General features: G+C 41.8%; 1 protein-coding gene across 2 annotated transcripts in view; it reads left to right on the top strand.

Annotated features, from left to right (window-relative positions):
* Positions 1-26,456, top strand: part of ccdc39 (coiled-coil domain 39 molecular ruler complex subunit) — a 74,242-nt gene that overhangs the window by 22,259 nt on the left and 25,527 nt on the right. For both annotated transcript variants that reach the window (XM_067995207.1, XM_067995208.1), the window contains exons 9-12: positions 11,525-11,657; positions 17,862-18,056; positions 22,597-22,761; positions 25,014-25,151. In XM_067995207.1, the coding sequence (XP_067851308.1) occupies positions 11,525-11,657; positions 17,862-18,056; positions 22,597-22,761; positions 25,014-25,151 (631 nt within the window). The remainder of the gene's footprint in view (positions 1-11,524; positions 11,658-17,861; positions 18,057-22,596; positions 22,762-25,013; positions 25,152-26,456) is intronic.

The following is a 26,456-nucleotide window of genomic DNA, read 5'->3' as shown; positions in this document are numbered from 1 at the left end:
TCTCACCAGCACCCTGTACAGTTGTAGCATGACTTCCCTGCTTTTATACTCCATCCCCTTAGAAATAAAGGCCAATATTCCGTTTGCCTTCCGGATTACCTGCTGCACCTGTATGTTGACTTTTTGTGTTTCATGTACGAGGACACCCAGATCCCTCTGTACCCCAGCATTTTGTAGTATTTCTCCATTCAAATAATATTTCCCTTTTTTTTTCCTCCCAAAGTGGATGACATCACATTTTCCCACGTTATATTCCATCTGCCAAATGTTTGCCCATTCGCTTAACGTGTCACTATCCCTTTGCAGACACTTTGTGTCCTCATCGCAACTTGCTTTTCCACCTGTCTTTGTATCATCAGCAAATTTGGCCACAAGACACTCTGTTCCTTCATCCAAGTCATTGATATATATTATAAATAGTTGAGGCCCCAGCACTGATCCCTGCGGCACCCCACTAGTTACAGATTGCCATTTTGAAAATGACTCTTTTATCCTAACTCTTTGTTTTCTGTTAGTTAGCCAATCCTCTATCCATGCCAGTATATTACCTCCAACACCATGAGCTGTTATCTTGTGCAGTAATCTTTTATGTGGCACCTTATCGCATGCCTTTTGGAAATCCAAATATACTGCATCCATTGGTTCCCCTTTATCGACCCTGCCCGTTACTTCCTCAAAGAACTCTAATAAATTTGTCAGACACGATTTCCCCTTCATAAAACCTTGTTCACTCTCCTTGATTGTATTATGAGTCTCCAAATGTCCAGCTACTACTTCCTTAATAATGGATTCTAGAATTTTCCCAATGACAGATGTTAGGCTAACTGGTCTATAGTTACCAGCTTTCTGTCTCATTCCCTTCTTGAATACAGCAAAGGCTATGGGCCCCGACAACATCCCAGCTGTAGTGCTGAATACTTGTGCTCCAGAACTAGCTGCGCCTCGAGCCAAGCTGTTCCAGTACAGCTACAACACTGGCATCTACCCGACAATGTGGAAAATTGCCCAGGTATGTCCTGTGCACAAAAAGCAGGACAAATCCAATCCGGCCAATTACCGCCCCATCAGTCTACTCTCAATCATCAGCAAAGTGATGGAAGGTGTCGTCGACAGTGCTATCAAGCGGCACTTACTCACCAATAACCTGCTCACCGATGCTCAGTTTGGGTTCCGCCAGGACCACTCGGCTCCAGACCTCATTACAGCCTTGGTCCAAACATGGACAAAAGAGCTGAATTCCAGAGGTGAGGTGAGAGTGACTGCCCTTGACATCAAGGCAGCATTTGACCGAGTGTGGCACCAAGAAGCCCTCATAAAATTGAAGTCAATGGGAATCAGGGGGAAAACTCTCCAGTGGCACAAAGAAAGATGGTAGTGGTTGTTGGAGGCCAATAATCTCAGCCCCAGGACATTGCTGCAGGAGTTCCTCAGGGCAGTGTCCTAGGCCCAACCATCTTCAGCTGCTTCATCAATGACCTTCCCTCCATCATAAGGTCAGAAATGGGGATCTTCGCTGATGACTGCACAGTGTTCAGTTCCATTCGCAACACCTCAGATAATGAAGCAGTCCGAGCCCGCATGCAGCAAGACTTGGACAACATCCAGGCTTGGGCTCATAAGTGGCAAGTAACGTTCGCGCCAGATAAGTGCCAGGCAATGACCATCTCCAACAAAAGAGAGTCTAACCACCTCCCCTTGACATTCAACGGCATGACCATGGCCGAATCCCGCACCATCAACATCCTGGGGGTCACCATTGACCAGAAACTTAACTGGACCAGCCATATAAATACTGTGGCTACAAGAGCAGGTCAGAGGCTGGGCATTCTGCGGCGAGTGACTCACCTCCTGACTCCCCAAAGCCTTTCCACCATCTACAAGGCACAAGTCAAGAGTGTGATGGAATACCCTCCACTTGCCTGGATGAGTGCAGCTCCAACAACACTCAAGAAGCTCGACACCATCCAAGATAAAGCAGCCCGCTTGATTGGCACCCCATCCACCACCTTAAACATTCACTCCCTTCACCACCGGCGCACTGTGGCTGCAGTGTGTACCATCCACAGGATGCACTGCAGCAACTCGCCAAGGCTTCTTCGACAGCACCTCCCAAACTCGCGACCACTACCACCTAGAAGGACAAGAGCAGCAGGCACATGGGAACAACACCACCTGCACGTTCTCCTCCAAGTCACACACCATCCCGACTTGGAAATATATCGCCGTTCCTTCATTGTCGCTGGGTCAAAATCCTGGAACTCCCTTCCTAACAGCACTGTGGGAGAACCGTCACCACACGGACTGCAGCGGTTCAAGAAGGCGGCTCACCACCACCTTCTCGAGGGCAATTAGGGACGGGCAATAAATGCTGGCCTCGCCAGCGACGCCCACATCCCGTGAACGAATAAAAAAAAATAGGGGTGTTACGTTTGTGGTTTTCCAATCTGCTGGGACCTTTCCAGAATCTAGTGAATTCTGGAATATTATAACCAATGCATCCACTATCTCTATTGCCACTTCCTTTAAGACCCTCGGATGCAAGCCATTAGGTCCAGGGGACTTGTCAGCCTTTAGACCCATTAGTTTACCTAGTACTTTTTCTCTAGTGATAGTGATTGTTTTTAGTTCCTCCCTCCCCTTTGCCCCTTGATTTTCTACTATTATTAGTATGTTATTAGTGTCTTCTATTGTGAAGACAGATACAAAATATCTGTTCAATTCCTCTACCATTTCGTTGTTTTCCATTATTATTTCCCCAATGTTTACTTCAGCTACCCTCTTTCTTTTTATACACTTGTCGAAGCTTTTGTTGTCAGTTTTTATATTTCTTGCTAGTTTACTCTCATAATTTATTTTCTCCCTCTTTATTATTCTTTTAGTCATTCTTTGCTGGTTGTTAAAGTTTTCCCAATCTTTGGTTTACCGGTAATCTTTGCCATGTTGTATGCTTTTTCTTTTAACCTGATACCATCCATGACTTCCTTAGTTAGCCATTGTTGGTTCACCTTTTTGTGGAGTCTTTCCTCCTCACAGGGATATGTTTTTGTTGCGAGTCATAAAATATCTTTTTAAATGTTTGCCACAGCTTATCCACCATCATACCATCTAATCTGTTTACCCAGTCCACTTTAGCCATTTCCACCCTCATTCCTTTAAAATTGCCCTTATTTAAGTTTAATACTGTAGTTTCAGACCCAAGATCCTCACTCTCAAACTGGATGTGAAATTCTATCATGTTATGATCACTGCTTCCCAAGGGATCTTTTACTTTGAGATCATTAATTAATCCTGTTTCGTTACCCATTACCAGATCCAAAATGGCCTGTTCCCTGGTTGGTTCCCCGATGTATTGGTCTAAGAAACAGTCCCTAATACACTCTCTGAACTCCTCCTCAGGGCTATTTTTGCCAATTTGATTTGTCCAACCTATGTGAAAGTTAAAATTGCCTTTAATTATTGCATTACCTTTTTTACAAGCCCCCCTTATTTCCTGATTAATATTTTGCCCTACAGTGTAGCTACTGTTAGGGGGCCTATATACAACTCCCACCAGTGATTTCTTTCCCTTGCTATTTCTTACCTCCACCCAAATTGATTCGACATCTTGATCTTCTGAGCCAAGATCATTTCTCACTATTATACCAATTTCATCTTTTATTAACAGAGCTACCCCACCACCTTTACCTTTTTTCCTATCCTTCCGAAATGTTAAATAATCCTGAATATTTAGCTCCCAACCTTGGTCACCTTGCAACCACGTCTCTGTAATGGCCATGAGATCATACCCATTTGTTTATATTTGTGCCGTCAATTCATCTATCTTATTACGAATGTTGCGCGCATTCAGATAAAGAACCTTTAATTTTGTCTTTTTACCATTCTTTCCTACCCCGGCCCCATTTGCTAGTGCACTCTTATGTTTGTACGCTCTGTCCCTTCCTGACACACTCTGTTTATCATTACCCCCATCACTTTCCTGTACCACTTCCTTGTCTTTTCTCTTTATCAATCTAAACTTCGCCCCACCTGAGCCCTCCCCCCTCTATTTAGTTTAAAGCCTTCTCTACCGCCCTAGTTATTCGGTTTGCCAGAACACTGGTCCCAGCATGGTTCAGGTGAAGCCTGCCCCAACGGAACAGCTCCCTCTTTCCCCAGTCCTGGTGCCAGTGCCCCATGAATCGAAATCCACTTCTCCCACACCATCTTTGAGCCACGCATTCATCTCTCTGATCTGATTTACCTTGTGCCAATTTGCTCGTTGCTCAGGTAATAATCCGGAGATTATCACGTTTGAGGTCTGATTGTCCACGCCTATTTGCGAAGCGTGTCAGGACATTCTTTATGTTAAAAATGCTATATGAATGCATGTTGATGTTGTTAACCTATGGAGCTATTTAGATATACATCCATAACCACTGTTATCTGAACAGAGTAACTCAGCGTAAAAGTTGACCCTAAATGAGAGGCAAAATGAGTAACAAAACTGATATCTCCATCAAAGTAGGAGACATTTACTTCATTTTTTTCATATTTTATAGTTGGGGAGGTACTGAAATTGCTTATTGTTCTGTTTTCCTTCCCCTTCAAGGATGATATTAAAGGAAACTCCAAGCCAGTATTGATGCATGGATAGAATACTATTCTATCATTCTCTTATCACTGTATTGAATTGCTAAGGTGTTGAGTTAATTAGGACACACCAGGATGCAGTCAACAAGTGCTCGCTGCACACTGACAGCAGTGACAATCTGACATCAGGTCATACTCTCTGTTACGTTTTTGTTTTTTACACTGAGTATTTTTCTTGGGGTCTGCATCAGAGGTTATTCCTCTAAGCAGGTCTTTATTCCCTCCAAACTAGAAATCTGTCCATACCAAGGCAACTGTAGTGAACCCAAGGGTCAAACAGAACACTCTTGTCAATGTATTTTGGCTTACTGGATATGTCACATGCTGCTATGTAGTTTCCTTGACTTTGGAAGATGAAAGAATAACCATGTTGAGTAGAATGGGGCTATACTCTCTGGAGTTTAGAAGAATGAGAGGTGATCTTATTGAAACATATAAGATTCTGAGGGAGCTTGATAGGGTAGAGGCTGAGACGTTGTTTCCCCTGGCTGGAGATTCTAGAACTAGAGGGCATAGTCGCAGGCTAAGGGGTCGGCCATTTAAGACTGAGATGAAGAGGAATTTCTTCACTCAGAGGGTTGTGAATCTTTGGAATTCTCTACCCCAGAGGGCTAAGTCATTGAGTATATTCAAGACTGAGATAGATAGATTTTTGGACTCTGGGGGAATCAAGGGATATGGGGATCGGGCAGGAAAGTGGATTTGAGGTTGAAGATTAGTCATGATCTCATTGAATAGTGGAGCAGGCTCGAGTGGCCATATGGCCTACTCCTGCTCCTATTTCTTCTGTTCTTATGCTCTCAGACCTTGGCTTAAGCTGTAAAGTACTAGACAGATTTATTGAACCTTGAACAGATAAATGATTTGTTGTAAGAACAAGCAATAAGCTTTCAGTAATTATCTAATACTCTTTAGGATATATAAAACAACAAAACTGCTTCTCTTGTGCTAACACAATATAAATCTCAATCTGAAATAAGGAAATAAGGTCCCTGATTGATTTTACATGGTGTTGCACTACTGATCTACCCTGGAGCCTGGCCTGCCTCTGTCTCTGATGGTTTCAGAATGACGAGTAACTTGGAGCAAGTCAGCCTGAGGTATATTTTCAAAATTCTAGGACATCATTTGGAAAGAATAGTGATAGTCGGTATCATAAAAACGTAAGAAATAGGAGCAGGAGTAGGAGTAGGCCATACAGCACCTCGAGCCTGCTCCGCCATTCAGTAAGATCATGGCTGATCTTCTAACTCAACTCCACTTTCCCGCCCTATCCTTATATCCCTTGATTCTCTTAGTGTCCAAATATCCATTGATCGCAGTCTTGAATATACTCAATAACTGAGCATCCGCAGCCCTCTGGGGTAGAGAATTCCAAAGATTCACAACCCTCTGAGTGGAGAAATTTTTCCTCATCTCAGTCCTAAATGGCCGACCCCTTATCTTGAAACTGTGATCTCTAGTTCTAGACTCTGCAGCCAGGGAAAACATCCGATCAGCATCTACCCTGCCAAGCCCTCTCAGAATCTTATACATTTCATAAGCACATAAGAAATAGGAGCAGGAGTCGGCCAATCGGCCCTTCGAGCCTGCTCCGCCATTTAATAAGATCATGGCTGATCTGATCCTAACCTCAAATCTAAATTCATGTCCAATTTCCTGCCCGCTCCCGGTAACCCCTATTTCCCTTTACTTCTAGGAAACTGTCTATTTCTGTTTTAAATTTATTCAATGATGTAGCTTCCACAGCTTCCTGGGGCAGCAAATTCCACAGACCTACTACCCTCTGAGTGAAGAAGTTTCTCCTCATCTCAGTTTTGAAGGAGCAGCCCCTTATTCTAAGATTATGCCCCCTAGTTCTAGTTTCACCCATCATTGGGAACATCCTCACCGCATCCACCCGATCAAGCCCCTTCACAATCTTATATGTTTCAATAAGATCGCCTCTCATTCTTCTGAACTCCAATGAGTGGAGTCCCAATCTACTCAACCTCTCCTCATATGTCCGCCCCCTCATCCCCGGGATTAACCGAGTGAACCTTCTTTGTACTGCCTCGAGCGCAAGTATGTCTTTTCTTAAGTATGGACACCAAAACTGTATGCAGTATTCCAGGTGCGGTCTCACCAATACCTCCCTGTTTTTATATTCTATCCCCCTAGCAATAAACGCCAACATTCCGTTGGCCTTCTTGATCACCTGCTGCACCTGCATACTAACTTTTTGATTTTCTTGCACTAGGACCCCCAGATCCCTTTGTACTGCAGTACTTTCCAGTCTCTTGCCATCAAGATAATAACTTGCTCTCTGATTTTTCCTGCCAGAGTGCAGAACCTTACATTTTCCAATATTGTATTGCATCTGCCAAATCTCCGCCCACTCACCCAGCCTGTCTATATCCCCTTGTAGGTTTTTTATATCCTCCTCACTCTCTACTTTCCCTCCCATCTTTGTATCATCTGCAAACTTTGATATGTTACACTCGGTCCCCTCCTCCAAATCGTTAATATAGATCTCATATTCAATGAGATCACCTCTCATTCTTCTAAACTCCAGAGAATATAGGCCCATTCTACTCAATGTCTCCTCAGAAGACAACCCTTTCATCCCAGGAATCAATCTAGTGAACCTTCGTGCAACCCCTCTAAGGCAAGTATATCCTTCCTTAGATAAGGAGACCAAAACTGTACACAATACTCCAGTCGTGGTCTCACCAGAGCTCTACATAATTGTAGCAAGACCTCCCTACTCTTGTACTCCAACCCCCTTGCAGTAAAGGCTAACGTACCATTTGCCTTCCTAATTGCTTGCTGTACCTGCGTGTTGACTTTCTGTGTTTCGTGTACAAGGACACCCAAATCCCTCTGACTACCAACATTTATTAGTCTCTCACCTTTTAAACAATATTCTGCTTTTCTAGTCCTACCAAAGTGGATAATTTTACATTTCCCACATTATTCTCCATCTGCCACCTTCTCGCCCACTCACCTGTCTATATCCTTTTGCAGCCTCTTTGCATCCTCCTCACAGCCTACTTTCCCACCAAGCTTTGTATCGTCAGCAAACTTGGATACATTATACTTGGTCCCCTAAAAAAAATGGTCTTAGCACTGATCCCTGGGGAACACCACTGGACTTTAGTTTATATTTTCCCTGCCAAAATGTATCACTTTGTACTTCTCTGCATTAAATTTCATCTGCCACCTGTCCTCCCCTTCCACCAGCCTGTCTACATCCTCTTGAAGCCAAAGAGGATGGCTTTGATTTTAATGGAGGAACTTTTGGCTCATACAGCCCAATGTCGAACAGCAGATGGAGAATATGACAAAAGCCTTTAGATTGAAAGAGAAGGCAGAGTAGAGCTGATATTGTCAGCGTACCTGTGGAATTTGACCCCATGCTTTTGGATGATATTACATTACAGAGACGTGGTTGCAAGGTGACCAAGGTTGGGAACTAAATATTTCAGGGTACTTGATGTTTCGGAAGGACAAGCAAAATAGAAAGTTGGGGCGGGTGGTTGGTCGGGGGGGGGTAGCCCTGATAATAAAGGATGATATAAGGACAGTAGTGAGAAAGGATTTTGGCTCGGAAGTTCAGGAAGTTGAATCAGAATGGGTGGAGATAAGAAATAACAAAGGGCAAAAAACACTGGTGGGGGGATTTTATCGGCCCCCTAACAGTAGTTATACTGCTGGTCAGAGTATTGATCAATAAATAATAGGAGCTTGTAACAAAGGTAATACAATAATCATGGGGGACTTTAATCTTCATATCGACTGGACAAATCAAATTGGCAAAGGTAATTTGGAGGTTGAGTTCTTGGAATGCATTCGAGACAGTTTCCTAGAACCAACCAGGAAACAGACTATTTTAGATCTCAACCTGTGTAATGAGTCAGGGTTAATTAGTAATCTCATAGTAAAGGATCCTCTGGGGAAGAGTGATCATAATATGATAGAAGTTCACATTGAGTTCGACAGTGACATACTTAAGTCCAAAACTAGAGTCTTAAACTTAAATAAAGCCAATTACACAGATATGAGGAGTGAGGTAGATTGGGAAATTAGATTAAGAGGTATGATGGTAGATAAGCAATGGCAAACGTTTAAAGAAATATTTCAAAATTCTCAACGAATATACATTCCATTGAGAAATAAAAACTCCACAGGAAAAGTGATCCATCCATGGTTAACTAAAGAAGTTAAAGATAGTATTAGATTAAAAGAAGAGGCTTATAATGTTGCCAAGAAGAATAGTAAGTCTGAGGATTGGGAGAGTTTTAGAAACCAGCAAAGGATGACCAAAAAATTGATAAATGGAAAAAAATAGAATATGACAGTAAACTAACAAGAAATATAAAAAACAGATTGTAAGAGCTTCTACAAGTATGTAAAAAGGAAGAGAGTAGCAAAATTAACGTGGGTCCCTTAGAGGCTGAGACAGGAGAAATTATAATGGGGAATAAGGAAATGGCAGAGATGTTAAATAAATATTTTGTATCTGTCTTCACCATAGAAGAAACAAAAAACATACCAGTAATAGTGGGGAACCAAGGGGCTAATAAGAGTGGAGAACTTAAAGTAATTAATATTAGTAAAGAAAAATTCCTGGTGAAATTAATGGGACTAAAAGCCGACAAATCCCCTGGACCTGATCGCCTACATACTGGGGTTCTAAAAGAGGTGGGGGGCTGCAGAGATAGTGGATACATTGGTTGTGATCTTCCAAAATTCCCTAGATTCTGGAACGGTCCCAGTGGTTTGGAAGGTAGCAAATATTAACACCACTATTCAAGAAAGGAGGGAGAGAGAAAACAGGGAACTACAGGCCAATTAGCCTGACATCAGTTGTCGGGAAATTGCTGGAATCCATTATTAAGGAAGTGGTAACAGGGCACTTAGAAAATCATAACGTGATTAAGCTGAGTCAGCATGGTTTTATGCAAGGGAAATCGCGTTTGACAAATCTATTAGAGTTTTTTGAAGATGTAACTAGCAGGGTAGATAAAGGGGAACCAGTGGATGTAGTATATTTGGATTTTCAAAAGGCATTCGATAAGGTGCCACACGAAAGGTTGTTACACAAGATAAGGGCTCATGGGTTTGGGGGTAATATATTAGCATGGATAGAGGATTGGTTAACGGACAGAAAACAGAGAGTTGGAATAAATGGGTCATTCTCAGGTTGGCAGGCTGTAACTAGTGGGGTGCCGCAAGGATCAGTGCTTGGGCCTCAGCTATTTACAATCTATATTAATGACATAGATGAAGGGACTGAGTGTAATGTATCCGAGTTTGCTGACGATACAAAGCTAGATGGGAAAGTAGTTGTGAGGAGGACACAGAGTCTGCAAAGGGATATAGACAGGTTAAGTGAGTTGGCAAGAAGATGGCAAATGGAGTATAATGTGGGGAAATGTGAAGCTATTCACTTTGGTAGAAAGAATACAAAACAGAATATTTTTTTAAATGGTGAGAAACTATTAAATATTGGTGTTCAGAGGGATTTGGGTGTCCTTGTACATAAGACACAGAAAGTTAACATGCAGGGTACAGCAAGCAATTAGGAAGACAAATGGTATGTTGGCCTTTATGGCAAGGGGGTTGGAGTACAAGAGTGAGGAAGTCTTGCTGCAATTGCACAGGGTTTTGGTGAGACCAGACCTGGAGTACTGTGTACAGTTTTGGTCTCCTTACCTAAGGAAAGGATATACTTGCCTTCGAGGCAGTGCAATGAAAAAACACTATATTGATTCCTGGGATGAGAGGGTTGTCCTATGAGGAGAGATTGAGTAGGATGGGCCTATATTCTCTGGAGTTTAGAAGAATGAGAGTTGATCTCATTAAAACATATAAGATTCTGAGAGGGTTGACAGGATGGATGCTGAAAGGCTGTTCCCCAGGCTGGAGAGTCTAGAACTGGGGGGCATAGTCTCAGGATAAGGGGTCGGCCATTTAAGACTGAGATGAAGAGGAATTTCTTCATTCAGAGGGTTGTGAATCTTTGGAATTCTCTACCCCAGAGGGCAGTGAATGCTCAGTCGATGAATATATTCAAGGCTGAGATCGATATATTTTTAGACTGTAAGGGAATCAAGGGATATGGGAATTGGATGGGAAAGTGGAGTTGAGCTCGAGGATCAGCTATGATCTTATTGAATGGCGGAGCAGGCTCGAACGACCGTATGGCCTACTGCTGTTCCTATTTCTTATGTTCTTATATCACTAAACGATAGCATGTAAATGATGAAGAGGAGAGGACCAAGGGTGGAGCTCTGGGATACACCGAAGGTAAATGTGTGGGCGGGGGAAGAGAGACAATGTAATGTCTGCATTGTGACAGGTATAACCAGAATCAGGAGTGAGCAGTGCTTTGGAGATGGACTACATAGGAGAGACTTTGAGGAGGATGGAGTGGTCAGTGGTGTTGAAAGCAACAGAAAGGTTGGGGAAGGTGAGGAGAAGCACACAGCCACAGTTGCACAAGATGTCATTTGTGACTTGGACCATTAGACCAGAACAATCCCACTGCTGTGGAAAGGGCAGAAACCAGACTGCAGGGTCTCATTCAGGGAGTGTTATATATGTTGTTATAAGGCTACAGTACATTCCAGGATTTTGAAAAGAAAGGGAAGGTTGCAGATAGGGGAATAGTTTGATCGAATGGAGGGTTTGAATGTTAGTTTCTTGCATAGGGGATGATAACAGCCTTAAGGAGGTTTCAGTTTTATCTCTCACTGAAATGAAGAAAGCCTTGAGCATTGTCGGTGCATTGTCGGTGCATTGCCTGCTTTTAAAAAACAAAATGGTATGCAGTTTGTGCTTTTATCAAGGTGACATCTACATAAATTGATTATGTAGATCACATTTCACTATTGTTTGATATGACTTGCAGACTAATGATTGCTAAAGAGGAAAATGAAGTCCTTGAGGGAAAACTCAAATCTGTGACAGAAACAGTGTTGAATGCTGAGGAACAAGTGGCTGGGATGGAGCAGATACTGAAAAATGAAGAGAAAATTGTAACGGTGAGGAAATTATAGGTAATTTTAAGGTAAAATCCTAAGTTTTTAAGTGTAGGCTTTTTAACATAAGCTTTTACATTAGATTATTTTTAAAATTTTGCTTGTATTGCTATCTATTTAAATAAAAGCTTTGACAGCACCTGTCACACTCCAGATGGTACACCTTGTATAAAACCACGAACAAATCACATTGAACAATCTTAACAAAAATATACAAAAACAAAGAAATCTAGTTATTTCCTGCTGGTTTTTCTGATCTTGAGATAACCTGGAGAGGCTGTTGAGACAACGAGGAGCCAAGCAGCTATGTATCCACAGAAACTTGCAAGAACAATTGCCTTCTAATTGACCTCAGGACCTATTTAGACTATTTCCCCACAGGAAATGTGCAGTGACTGTAAAAGGACAGACCTGAGCATAAGAGGAAAGCAGATCAGAGGGAGAGATAGTAGAGGGAATTTGCTCTAAATTGGAATGAGTACTGTAGTAACTTAAGTTTTTGTGAACTGTGTGGGTGTTTTTGAGGACTGGGTTTTGATAATTGCTTAATTGACAGTTGTCATGGTGTGAAGTAAACAAATGACTAACTTTTGTTCGGATCAGCAGATATTAAAGTTTGAATTTTTGTACTGAGATGATTAGCTAAATTGTACTAATTGTGTTATATGAGTGTGCATAAAAGTACAGTAAACCACCAAAAACTTTTAAGCATGAGGTAAGCAGAGGGAGTTTAATTTAAATTGGATAATGTACATAGATTCATTATTTAGATGTTTATACTGTGTATCATAACAACACATGCTGTGTGCATCTTGCTGATTGTGTGAATTCTTGGATGGTTTAAACATCCAAGGCAAATAAATTTGCATAAAGGGCCTCCACTGCATTCACAAGCTCAAAGTTACTTAGCTTAAGTAACAATGAGATACACTCTGCTGCATACAGGAGGTGGAGGGAACACACATTCCAAGAGGTGGTTGCCCTACAGCCAGATAGAGTAATAGAGGATAATTGGAAGCATCCATTTAGGTGGGAAAACAGTAGGAAGGAAATGCAGGGATCCGTTGAGGGCATTGCCTTGGCAAATAAGTTTCAACAAGATGACAAGATGACAAGGAGGGGGAAAACGGGAGGGTGAACAACTTTGTGGAAAAAGTGGTTGCCCAATGGGGAAGAGTTGAGTGCAGGAATGGAATGGTAATGAGAGATTTGATGGTGAGAATACAGTTGATTTTGTATTGCGAAAATGAGTCCTCAATGCAATCCAGGTTCCACGGTAAGGGACACAATAGGACAGGTGCAGAAGCTCTTGGAGCAGGAGAGGTATCAGCTGGATGTTACAATTCGTGTTGGAATTAACAATGTAGTGAAGAAAAAGAATCCAAGACCTTCAAAAAGAGTTCCAGAAGTTAGGAAATAGAATAAAAAGCAAGATCTCAAAGTTATTAATCTCAGGACTACTATGATTGCCACTTGCTAAACATTATAGGAACAGCCAGATTAGGCAGATAAATGCTTTAGGAGGGAAAGGTTCAGATTCCTGGGGCATTGGGACCAGTTTTGGGGCAGGAGAGAGGGCACAACCTATACCTGAACAGATCTGAGGCCAATATTCTCGGAGGTTAATTATGGCTGTGGAGGAGGGTTTAAACGAATAGGGTAAAGGCGAGGAGCACCAAGGACAGCTAGCAAAACTGTGGCTGCGGTCATGCTTGACTCAAAAGAAGATAGTTGTGCTTAGTGGGAAGCCAATCATCACAGGCCCAGTACATTGCTTCACAAGCTCTTCAGGGATGGGTTCATAGCCCAACCATCTTCAGCTACTTCATCATTGACCTTCCCTACGTCACGAGCTCAGCAGTGGGACTGTTCACTGATAATTTTACAGTGTTCAGCTCCATTCATAGCTTAGAACATAAGAACATAAGAAATAGGAGCAGGAGTAGGCCAATCGGCCCCTTGAGCCTGCTCCGCCATTCAATAAGATCATGGCTGATCTGATCCTAACCTCAAATCTAAATTCATGTCCAATTTCCTGCCCGCTCCCCGTAACCCCTAATTCCCTTTACTTTTAGGAAACTGTCTATTTCTGTTTTAAATTTATTTAATGATGTAGCTTCCACAGCTTCCTGGGGCAGCAAATTCCACAGACCGACTACCCTCTGAGTGAAGAAGTTTCTCCTCATCTCAGTTTTGAAGGAGCAGCCCCTTATTCTAAGATTATGCCCCCTAGTTCTAGTTTCACCCATCCTTGGGAACATCCTTACCGCATCCACCCGATCAAGCCCCTTCACAATCTTATATGTTTCAATAAGATCGCCTCTCATTCTTCTGAACTCCAATGAATGGAGTCCCAATCTACTCAACCTCTCCTCATATGTCCGCCCCCTCATCCCCGGGATTAATCGAGTGAACTTTCTTTGTACTGCCTTGAGCGCAAGTATGTCTTTTCTTAAGTATGGACACCAAAACTGTATGCAGTATTTCAGGTGCGGTCTCACCAATACCTTATATAACTGCAGCAATACCTCCCTGTTTTTATATTCTATCCCCCTAGCAATAAGCGCCAACATTCCGTTGGCCTTCTTGATCACCTGCTGCACCTGCATGCTAACGTTTTGATTTTCTTGCACTAGGACGCCCAGATCCCTTTGTACTGCAGTACTTTCCAGTTTCTTGCCATTAAGATAATAACTTGCTCTCTGATTTTTCCTGCCAAAGTGCATAACCTCACATTTTCCAATATTGTATTGCATCTGCCAAATCTCCGCCCACTCACCCAGCCTGTCCATATCCCCTTGTAGGTTTTTTATGTCCTCCTCACTCTCTACTTTCCCTCCCATCTTTGTATCATCCACAAACTTTGATATGTTACACTCGGTCCCCTCCTCCAAATCGTTAATATAGACTGTAAAGAGTTGGGAACCCAGCACCGACCCCTGCGGAACACCACAGTCCGAGAATGAACCATTTATCCCAACTCTCTGCTTCCTGTTAGATAACCAATCCTCCACCCATGCCAGAATATTACCCCCAATCCAGTGATTCTTTATCTTGAGCAATAATCTTTTATGTGGCACCTTGTCGAATGCCTTCTGGAAGTCTAAATACACTACGTCCACTGGTTCCCCTTTATCCACCCTGTATGTTATGTCCTCAAAGAACTCAAGCAAATTTGTCAGACATGACTTCCCCTTCGTAAAGCCATGCTGACTTTGTCCTATTAAATTATGTTTATCCAAATGTTCTGCTACTGTCTCCTTAATAATAGACTCCAAAATTTTACCCACCACAGATGTTAGGCTAACTGGTCTATAATTTCCAGCCTTCTGCCTACTACCCTTTTTAAATAAGGGTGTTACATTAGCAGTTTTCCAATCTGCCGGGACCTTTGCCGAGTCCAGAGAATTTTGGAAAATTATTGCCAAAGCATCCACAATCCCTACTGCCACTTCCCTCAAGACCCTAGGATGTAAGCCATCAGGTCCTGGGGATTTATCTGCCTTGAGTCCCATTAATTTACTGAGTACCAATTCCTTTGTGGTTTTAATCGTATTTAGCTCCTCCCCCCCAGAGCCTCCTGTTTGTCCAGTGTTGGGATATTCTTAGTGTCCTCTACTGTAAAGACTGAAACAAAATATTTGTTCAGCATTTTTGCCATCTCCATGTTTCCCACCATTAATTTCCCGGTCTCATCCTCTAAGGGACCTACGTTTGCCTTAGCCACCCTTTTTCTTTTTGTATAACAATAGAAACTCTTGCTATCTGTTTTTATATTTTTTGCTAATTTATTTTCATAATCTATCTTCCCTTTCTTAATCAATCCTTTCGTTACTTTTTGCTGTCTTTTGAAGACTTCCCAATCTTCTATCCTCCCACTAAGTTTGGCTACCTTATATGTCCTTGTTTTTAGTCGGATACTATCCTTAATTTCTTTACTTAGCCACGGATGGCTGTCATTTCTTTTACACCCTTTTTTCCTCAGTGGAATATATATTTTTTGAAAGTTGTAAAATAACTCCTTAAATGATCACCACTGCTCATGTACCGTCTTACCCTTTAATCTATTTTCCCAGTCCACTTTAATCAATTCCGCTCTCATACCATTATAGTCTCCTTTATTCAAGCTCAGTACGCTTGTTTGAGAACCAACCTTCTCATCCTCTAATTGGATATGGAATGTAACCATGTTATGGTTACTCATTCCAAGGGGATCCTTAACTAGGACATTATTAATTAATCTTGGCTAATTACACAGGACCGGGTCCAAGGTTGCTTGCCCCCTTGTAGGATCAGTTACATACTGCTCAAGGAATCCATCCCTAATACACTCAATAAACTCTTCCTCAAGGCTGCCCTGCCCAATTTGATTTGTCCAGTTAATATGATAGTTAAAATCCCCCATAATTATAGCTGTTCCCTTATTACATGCCCCGACTATTTCCTGATTAATACTTCTTCCAGCAGAGTTGCAACTATTAGGAGGCCTATAAACCAAGCCCACTCGTGATTTTTCCCCTTATTATTCCTTATCTCTACCCAAACTGTTTCATTATCCTGATCCTTTGTCCCAATATCATTTCTCTGTATTACAGTGATTCCTTCCTTTATTAACATAGCCACCCCACCTCCCCTTCCTTCCTGCCTGTCCTTCCTGATTGTTAAATACCCTGGCATATTTAATTCCCAGTCATTGTCACCCTGCAGCCATGTTTCTGTAATGGCCACAAGATCATACCCATATGTAGTTATTTGTGCCGTTAACTCGTCCATTTTGTTACGAATGCTACGTGCTTCTCAAATAATGAAGCAGCTTGGCTCATGCAACAGGACTTGGACAACATCCAGGCTTGAGCTGATCAGTGGCTAGTATCAGTTGTGCCACATAAGTGCCAAGTAATAACCATCTCCAAAAAGAAAAGGCCCAACTACCTCACCCTGACAAACAGCACCACCATCTCTGTTCTCTCCCATGAACACCCTGGGGGTCACCCTTGATCAGAAGCTTAACTGGAGCAGCCATATCAATACCATGGCTACAAGAGCAGGTCAGAGGCTGGGTGCTTTGCGATGAATGACACACCTCCTGACCCCTCAAAGCCCGTCCATCATCTACAAGGCTCAAATCAGGAGTGTGATGGAATATTCACTACTTGCCTGGAGGGGTGTAGCTGCAACAACATTCAGGAAGCTCAACACCATCCAAGACAGGACATTTCACTTGATTGGTGTCCCGGCCACTAGATTCAATATCCACCCCTTCCGCCACTGGCGCACTGTGGCTGCAGTACGTATGATCACAGGATACACTGCAGTATGGTTATTTTGATGGCACCTTCCTCCCCTGTAATTTCTACCACCAAGAAGGACAAGACCAGGAATATTATGGGAACCCCATCACTGCAAGTTCCCATCCAAGTCACACACCATCTTGATTTGTACATATACCACTGTTTCCTCATGGTGGCTGGGTCAAAATCTTTGAATTCCCTACCAAAAACCATCGTGGAAGCACCATCAGCACAAGGACTGTAACGATTCAAGGAGAAGGATCACTATCACCTTCTCAGGGCAACCAGGGATGGGCAATAAAGATGCAGCGTTGTCAGCATAGCCAACGGCCCAACAACAAAAAAAACTGAAATACGCCTGCAGCTGGGCCAGAATTGGGAATTAAATATTCCTGGGTATAAAACTTTCAGGAGGGAATAGGAAAGGAAGATAAGGAAGGAGGAGTAATGCTGTTAATCAGAGACACTATCGTAGCACTAGAGCATGAGGATTTATGTACAAAAGTGATCTTTGGATTGAGTTGAGGAAATAACAAGGGACAAGTAACTTAACTGGGAATATGTTATAGAGCACTGAAGATTGAGAAGGAAATTGAAGATAAAATTCGTAGACAAGTTAGAGAGGCATGCAATATTATTTATTCTCAGAATGTGGCATGGTCACATTTGTTACCGATCCCTAATTACTCTGATGTCATGGTGCCTTCTTGCTTTGTAGCAATTATTGTTGCAACTGAGTAGCTTGATAGGCCATGTCAGAGCATTAAGAGTCAACCACATCTAGTCAGATTAGTGTTGTAAAATCCAGCCTAATTTTTGAACCTGTTTATATTTGCTTAGTGCAGTGAGTCATTCTGCAAATGTCAATCGATAATATCTGTACTTCCATATCAGTCTTTGCCTTTGTAATCAATAGGAACTTGAGGATCAGATGAAATACCTGAAAGATCAAAAATTCAGGAAGATCGAGGAGTTATACTCCATGAAAGATGCAGTGAAAACAGTTGCAAGCCAAATATCAGGACACAGGGCAACACTCCGCAACCTCAATAGCCGAATTGACAAACTTGACTTTGATAGTATCAAGCAACAGGAAGTAATTTACAGTCAGGTAAGAAGTGGAATATTGTTACCCATGTTGCTTTGCTGTTGACCAATTTTTCTACCAGATATTATGTTACAACTGTTTTCATGTAACAAAGTGTCAGTTATAAATACTTGTATTTGTAACAAGCATTAAAAAGGGGTCATTTTACAGCTTTAGGCAAATAGTTCTACCTATTTCATTTGGAATAAAACAACTATTACAGTAACCCACTTCTATCGTAGTTGGAAAGATCTACAATTAAATTGTACTTGACACCCTAACTAATTAGTATTCAAAAATAAAATGTATGCAACATATATGATTTCATTGTACAGTATAAAGGGATTAGGAAATAGATGACTGGCAAAAATAATTGTAAAGAGAACAGCGATCAATGGAATGCTACAATTTACTTTATAAAATAAGATATATTTATAATAGTTGTGCCTGATGTGTGATAGTATGTGGGCTAGAAATTGGGCCGTCTAGCGCCTGTTGTTTCGGCGCTACGCGGCCTCCCGAACATCCAAGATGACGTCTTGGATATGCACGCTTCCAGCATGATGGACGCTATCTTGGTAAAGGGTTTAGCGCATGCGCAAGTAATGAATGCCGGCAGCATGTTAAGTAAGGAGAAAATACGTTCCATCAGTGTGCAACGCTGATTTAAAGTGATAGACACCATTTTGGGACTTAACGCTCCACTCAACGCACTGTTTTAACCGCGACTATCTAAACATGTCTTAGAGTGCCTGGAGGACCCCCCCACCAGCACTATTTAAAAGGACATTGCAGGATTTACAGGTTAGTTGCTAGATTATTGCTTCTGGCTGCTGATGCATTTGTAACTGTTTTTGGAGGTTTCCAATACTTGAATACTAGGATGAGAGGACATAGCCTAACATGCAGAGCCAGATCGTGCAGGAGTGAATTTAGGAAACGCATCTAAGCTGCCAGTGTGTGTGGCCTGTGAGTTGTGGGTCTGCGGTTTGCAACAGTGGTCACGTGTAAGGGTGAGAGGAAGCATCTGATTGGAAGATTTGAGTACTGATTGAAAGAGTTTGTTGATATGTGGGTGATGGGGGGGGGGTGTAGTGCGTGGAGCAGTGGATGCGGCTACTGGTGCAGTTGGTAGGTGAAGCCACTTGACATTTGACCTCACTCACCTTGACCACTCATCTCAAAGCATTGAACTTCTTCCTGCACTGCATCCATGTTCGTGGTGCTATGCGCCTGACATTGACTGCATCCCTTACTGCCTCCCACTACCTTTTGAGCAAATGTCTGGAGGGCCACTTGCCCCCGCCCCCACCTGCCGTTGATATAGGATGCCCCTCCTTCTGTCCACCTCTTGCACTAAGGCCTCTAGTGCATCATCAGAGAACCTTGGTGCACGCACTCTCACATGCCTGGTACCAACTCAGACAGGCAGATTGGTGAGGTCTGGTATGCAGATCGGAGAATGTGGGATTTCGTGGTGTGCAACCTTTACTCAATGTTTTAACATAACTCATCAGTTTGTAAACATAGGGATGGGACCCGCATCTGTGTTTTACATGTGCGATGTCAAATCTCCGTTCAGACTCTGTACGGACATCAGACTGTTATTTTTAGAAATAACAGGTACCAGCTACCTTTAAGAGATTTTGGCAGGCTGTCAGAGGTTCAGGCTCCCCCTGCTGGTGGAAAGTGCAAATATCATGGAATTGTCGTGACAAGGCCTGGATTTTTCACATGCACGAGGTAAGTTCTATGGTAGCACAAATGTGTCGTCCTACCTGTGACAGGTTGACTGGGTGTGGATTAATCGCGCAATGCGATGCCCGCGCCCGTTTTCGGGGGTTGACCAATTTAACCCCCTATATCTCCTGTAAACCATGGCTGGAACTATGTTATCGCAATCGAAGAATAATCTACCTCTTTTTTTTTCACCACAATATATTTCAAACTCCAATATCTGTTTAAAGAAATACAAAAGTTGTTCCAAAATTCAATGCTTTGGCAGTAAAAGGTGAATTTCAAAAATAAAATTTTACACAACCAACATGACGTACTTGTATCTGGAGTTTTCATAGGCTCCATTTAGTTTGTAATTTTTCTTGGTGAATTTTGTGCTCATCATGGTGAGGTTGTCAGGACTGGAAAACAGAATGCTTTCCCATTTGGGTCACCGAGTACCACTGTCAAGTACTATTAGTTGAGTTATGACACGATTAAATGCAGAGCAAAGCTCCCTCCATTCCACCCAGTAATGTGCAAAGTCCCAACCCTAGATGAGCACTGTCCCACTGCACCATTGGACATTTTTTCCATTTCCCACACTGGCAATCCTTTGGCCTCTTGAGTAAAATTGCCAATTAGAGCCAAACTGAGGACAGTTTTGTACTGTAGGTCCATATCCACAAGGAACTGGATCAAGGTTGCCCACTCATTTGATATCACACCCTTCGAGCCAGCAAACAGAGAAGACTTTCATCCCATCATTTTGGCCTGAATTCAAACCCAGATCCCAACATTGAAAGGTCATTGTAATAATCCATTATATCATTCAGTCCTTCAGTCAGTGGTTTATTTTTCAGATCTTGCTGTTGTATTTTTCATCTTTTTCTGCCCTTCTTATCCTAAATACGTCAGCGTCTGTATTTTAGGTTAGGCCATGAATACCAGGTTCCCCATGGCCTTGCAAGTACCCTCATTGGCGCTAATACTTACATAGGTTTTAGTTACGTGCCCAAGATTACAAACAGAAAATTTTCTTGGCAAATGGATCTATTCTTTGTCTCCACAGAATCTTTCTCATGTTTTCAAAAAGAAGAGCATCATAGCATCAGAGCACGCTTCAGTCTTTAATTGCCAAACAAGCTTGTTGAACAATAGATGAACAAGTGAATAAACAACAATATCATTCATTAAATTTCCAGTGGATATAATAACTCGCTCCTTGAAAGGAAAATACTAAATTTTGCAATCTCTATGCTAAACTGTTATTTTATAGTTGACTTTATACGCATAATTATTCTTTCCTTATCGTGTTACCAACTGTGGGAGATAAATGGCCTGACCCATTTCTTTGAAAGTTCCAGACTCAGTGGGGTAGAATTTGGTTATTGCCCATTTTCAGGTGCGCGCCCAACCGGGAGACCTGAGGCTGGCCCAAAATTGTCCTTAGGCCTCATTCTCATTATTTGGGCAAGCTGCCAGCGCCTAGTGCGCCCACACAGGCAGCTCGCCCATTTTCTAAAGGTGAATGTTGGGTCGCTTGCCTCACTGGCAGCGGCCCAAAGGTAAGTCCTGGAAGGGGTTGCGAGGGGTGGGTGGTGGAGCAGCATCGATTGCGAATGCTGTGGAGTTGGTGGAGCACTTCTGTTGCTCCTGGCTCCACAGATTTCTGATTTTTTAAAAAAAAAACACCTTTCATTAGCAGCCCCGGGGCAACTGAAGAATCTCAAGCAGAACGTGCTCAGCTCCTCCCCTGCTCATCACTAAGCAATTTCGACAAAGGGACCTAAAACTGGTGTTGGGCTCCTCATTCACATAGCCTGTGGGGTTGACTAATTTAGCATTGGCCCGAATGCATGCACAGATGGGGCATAGGCCGTTCCACTGCTAAATTTGTCACCACTGCACCCATTTTACGTCCGAAGAATGGGCGCAACGCATACCAATTTCTACCCCAATGATTTGAACATTTGCCAATCTTAAATACTTATACTTGAATAACTGACAGTTAAATTCAAATATGAAAGTCAAATAATTGAGAAAATCATACAGCATGTTTTTGTTGCAATGTGGCTTGGCTCCTCTCTCAAGCCTGTAGCCTTGGAGACAACTGAAACAAAACTTTACAACATTTGTATTGACTTAGGCCGGAGATTTGATCTTTAATGCAGCTGTTTTTTTAAACTCAGTTAGTATGTTGATTGAATTAAAGGGATGGCTACCAAGCTAAAACTAGAGAAAAATGCTCAATTGTTGTCCCATCCGCTTTATATTCACAATACAGTTTACTTGAGCCAAAGATGTTCAGAACCAACAATGCTGAAATATTGTTCCCTTTTTGTGAAAGAGGTGATGTTTGGATGAAGGAACCAGGTGTTTGAGTGATTTTGAACATAGCCCTTTGACCACTGGAATCAAGGTTGGAATCCAGGCCAGACAGATGGTGTAAACGTGTACTTTCCCTTTTTTTTATATAGCAGAGTAGTGAGAGTTATACCTTGATTGTAATCTATGCCTTACTTCACATGGTGGCAATACAAAAAGCAGAAAAATGTTCCATTCCACGACAATGACATTCTCCCTCATCTTCTTATGTACCAGTTCAAATAAAAGATTTAGTTTAACCTTTTATTTCTATTACCAGTGGAATGGCAAATCGCACAAGTGGAATAGCACAACAGCACATCATATACCTCTGGCTGCCACATGGACCATTTTGAAATTAATTTGAAGGCTGCCCTCAAATTCTAGAAATGTTTACGCCTTAAAACAGAATGTCTTTTTAGTAGAAAAAATAATCCGTGAAGCTTGACTGGTAGATGAAATATTTATTTTCTGTTGTTAGGATTTTCAGATCCAGCAGCTAGATAGAAGGTTGGCTAAGTTAGAAGGAAACTTGAACAGTAATGAAAAAGAGTTGCTGGGGGATAAGGTGGCAGAACTCACAAAAAACCTGGAAGAGAAGAAAAGCACAGTGAACCTACTGAATGCACAGCTTAAGAAACTCCAGGTAATTAATCTGAGCTTGTCAATCGTAAACAACCCATTTTGTCAACTGTAACTTGACTAACCCCTTTCAATGTTTTTTCCTGAGTATTTTGATCTTGTTCCTCTTTTCAGAAATGTCTCTACTTTTAAGTAGTGCTGATTTCAATAAATTGCACCTTAATTATCTTCTTTATTAGGATATTGAGTGACTCGGCAAACATCAATAAGTAGTGCTATACAGTAAAATGTATATTTAAACACACATGAAATGTAACTTAATACAATGCTGAACACATTGTCAATATTATTTGAATATTTAAAGGAAAGAAAGACTTGCATTTACATAGCGCTTTTCACGACCTCCGGATGTCCCAAAGCGCTTTACAGCCAATGAAGTATTTTTGAAATGTAGTCACTGTTGTAATGTTGGAAGCTTGGCAGCCAATTTTGTGCACAGCAAGGCCCCACAAACAGCAATGTGATAATGACCATATAATCTGTTCTAATAATGTTGGTCAAGAGATAAATATTGGCCAGGACAACGGGTGGAACTCCCCTACTTTTCTTCGAAATAGTGCCATGGGATCTTTTATGTCCACCCGTCCAATGGATGGCACCTCCAACAGCGCAGCACTCCTCTGGTACTGCACAGGAGTGTCAGCGTAGATTTTGTGCCCGAGTCTCTGGACTGGGACTTGAACTCACGATCTTTTGACTCAGAGGCAAGAGTGCTACCACTGAACCACGGCTAACATTGTTAGATTTATATTAAACTAATGCTACAGTAAGACAGAAAACATGTGTACTCAGCCTTTATCAGTCTTCCCCAAATCAACCTTGGGTTTGATGCACAAACAGAAATAAATAGAATTCAGTTTACAAAATCTGAAAATAAAAAACTGGTATCAGTAAAAGTGACCATGAAGCTGTCACATTGTCATAAAAACTCAACTGGTTCACTAATGTCCATTAGGGAAGAAAACCTGCTGTCCTTACCCGGTCTGGCCTAAATGTGACTCCAGTCCCACAATAATGTGGTTGACTCTTAACTGCCATCTGAAGTGGCCTTGCAAGTCACTTAGTTGTATCAAACCGTTACAAAAAATAACAATCGGACTGCAGTGGTTTAAAAGGAAGGCCCACCACCACCTTCTCAGGGCAACTAGGGATGGGCAATAAATGCCAGCCTTGTCAGTGATGCCCACATCCCAAGAATTATTTATTTTAAATAGAGCTGTTCCAGGGTCAAAAAGCAGAGCTAGGAATGATGAGCCTTCGTTAGAGAGGGAATACGCAATTAAAAGGAAGATACCACTCAATTTTTGTTTCCAATTTGTGAGGGATGACCTTGTACAGATGCACTTCCCCAGCACCAGTGTTTTTCACTAACTTTTTGTCAACTGCCCACAATCCCAAACAATGTCTTGCTCAAAGGCCATTTTCATGAATGCTGCAACACCAAGTAATTATGGGGCATGTATCTATACCCACAATTTCCCACAAATTGATTTCCCGACTTCAAATATGCCATCTTGGACAGTAGGCAAATAGAACCTGAGCATTTCTCCATTGGAAGGAAAAATAACTGCAGGACTAATCATTTTAACAGAATCCTTTCACTTGCTCTGAGCATAGTGTGATAGGCCTGTCTCCAAATAACATTCCCTTCCTTTTCCTCTTTGGATAGCAAGAAGAGAGGAAATAATGTTGAATGGCAGCTCTGGTGATATCCTATAGCTGGACGTACCATTAGTACAGTCTCAGAGACATAGGTGAAAGAAGGGCTGTATCCCATAGTCCTTTCTTCTTTAAGCACCAATATTTTCACCAGCGTTATGTCGCTGCTGAATTATTCTCATCTTGCTTTCTCCTCTGGACCATCCGTAACAGAATGCCCCCAGGTGTCACTATCAGATACAACTGAATATAACAATTACGAAAATACAAATTAATTACAAATTTGCGGTAAAGCTTGCTTGTAAGTTAATTTGTCGGGGAGGCGCAAGTTGTAGATAAACAGGCTTTCTTTAATTAAAATGGTTGCTATGTCTTTAAATAGCAAATTTAGCAAGTTTTTTTTTAAATCATTATTTTCCAGTTTTCATGGCAGAAATACTTGATATGCAGCATTTTAAAAGTCAAAAGTTTAACAATTGCATTTGACCCACAATCTGAAAATTAAAATGTAGTTTGTACAAATGTCATCTTGCACTGTGTGGGTTTACATAGGAAACAGTCCTCTCATCAGTTTACAATTTGTTTCCCACCCTGCAGAATGATTCTCAACATTTGAGGAGATATCTGGACTGGGGCAGAGTGGAGAAAACTGATCTGACCACTAAAATAGAAGAAATCCACCTTCACATTGATGCTGGAGAAAAGGAGCTAAAAAGGATCAAACTTGCTGAACAAGTAAGATAATAATGGGCAAAAATATTGGTTCACATAGTTACATTAGTGGGTCAGGTGAAGAACTCAGTGCACCCTTTAGCAAACCTCAAAAATCCAACAAAAGCTGTTCATCGTACAGTACAGGGAGAGTCACAGCTCTCTCTCAGCATTCACTGTAATTTTTTTTTGAAGATCATAGAGTGGTACACTTGTATAGCATGGTGCCACAGGGTGAGAGGACACAGACCATGCTTGTGATTTGCCAGCATAGAGAATTTCTGATTTTGGTTATGCTGCCTGAAGAAGGCAGTGAACAAAGGCTGGGAAAAATCTGAGTTACCCAGGCTTTCTTTTGCACCTCTTAGCAACCAGATCAATGTCAGCATTAATGGAGTTCTAGGACCAGATTGACCCTAATTTTCAAGCACATGGAATATTGTAAAGCAAAAAGAAACCTAGAGCCTGACATCCTGTTTTCGCTCACATCAGGAGAAAAGCGTAGTTTTTGCCAAAACCATTGAAACTTTAGTGAAATTGCGGAAATATGTGGCTTTCAAAAGTGCAATTTAATTAGCAGCCACTCATGATACACCAGTAATATTGGTCCTTTCACTTTTGTCATGCAACTAAAGAGCCATTTAACCATTATATATGTCAAAAACGTAGGTAATGCTGTGAGCTTTGGAGAAAGTGCCTAACTGACATCAAGGCCTTGCAAGTGCTGATAAGCACAGTGATTTGAGAAGAAATCTGCTCAGGCCACAGAGGAGTGACATGAGTATATTTTTGGTGGGAGTACAGCCCCCATCACACAAAGGTGCAAAATTTGGCAATATAAGACCAGCGGCATCAACATTGTTTTCATTGTTCTCTGAGAACCTGGAAGGAGATCCAGAAGAAGATGCACAAGTTAAGGATGATCACATCTATGCGTGAAGGAAAGTTGTAGTCGTAAAAGCTATATGCAAGAAATGTTATACTGATACTGAGAAATGTTAAGAATTACTCCAGCAAGGTATCAGAAGTAAAAATAGCAGGCTTATTGGAATTAAATTATTCATGCTGTTATAACTTTCGGGTCTACCTCAGATATTCTCTTGAGTCAGCATCACCAGTCTCTCCTATTAGCGAACCCACATCCCACACAATCAGAAGTTTACCATCACTGCTCAATATCCAGATGTAGAATAACATAACTGGGTGGGGCGGGGGGTTGCAACATTGGGACCCCTCCCTTGTTATATGAACTGGATATTGTGATCCTCGCATGTGCTCTTACTTTTCTAATCTTCCAAAAGGCGACAGATTAACACTTTAATGATTAGT

This window comes from Heptranchias perlo, chromosome 13 (genome assembly GCF_035084215.1).
Source record: "Heptranchias perlo isolate sHepPer1 chromosome 13, sHepPer1.hap1, whole genome shotgun sequence".
NCBI lineage: Eukaryota > Metazoa > Chordata > Chondrichthyes > Hexanchiformes > Hexanchidae > Heptranchias > Heptranchias perlo.
This window is presented reverse-complemented; position numbering and strand designations above follow the sequence as displayed.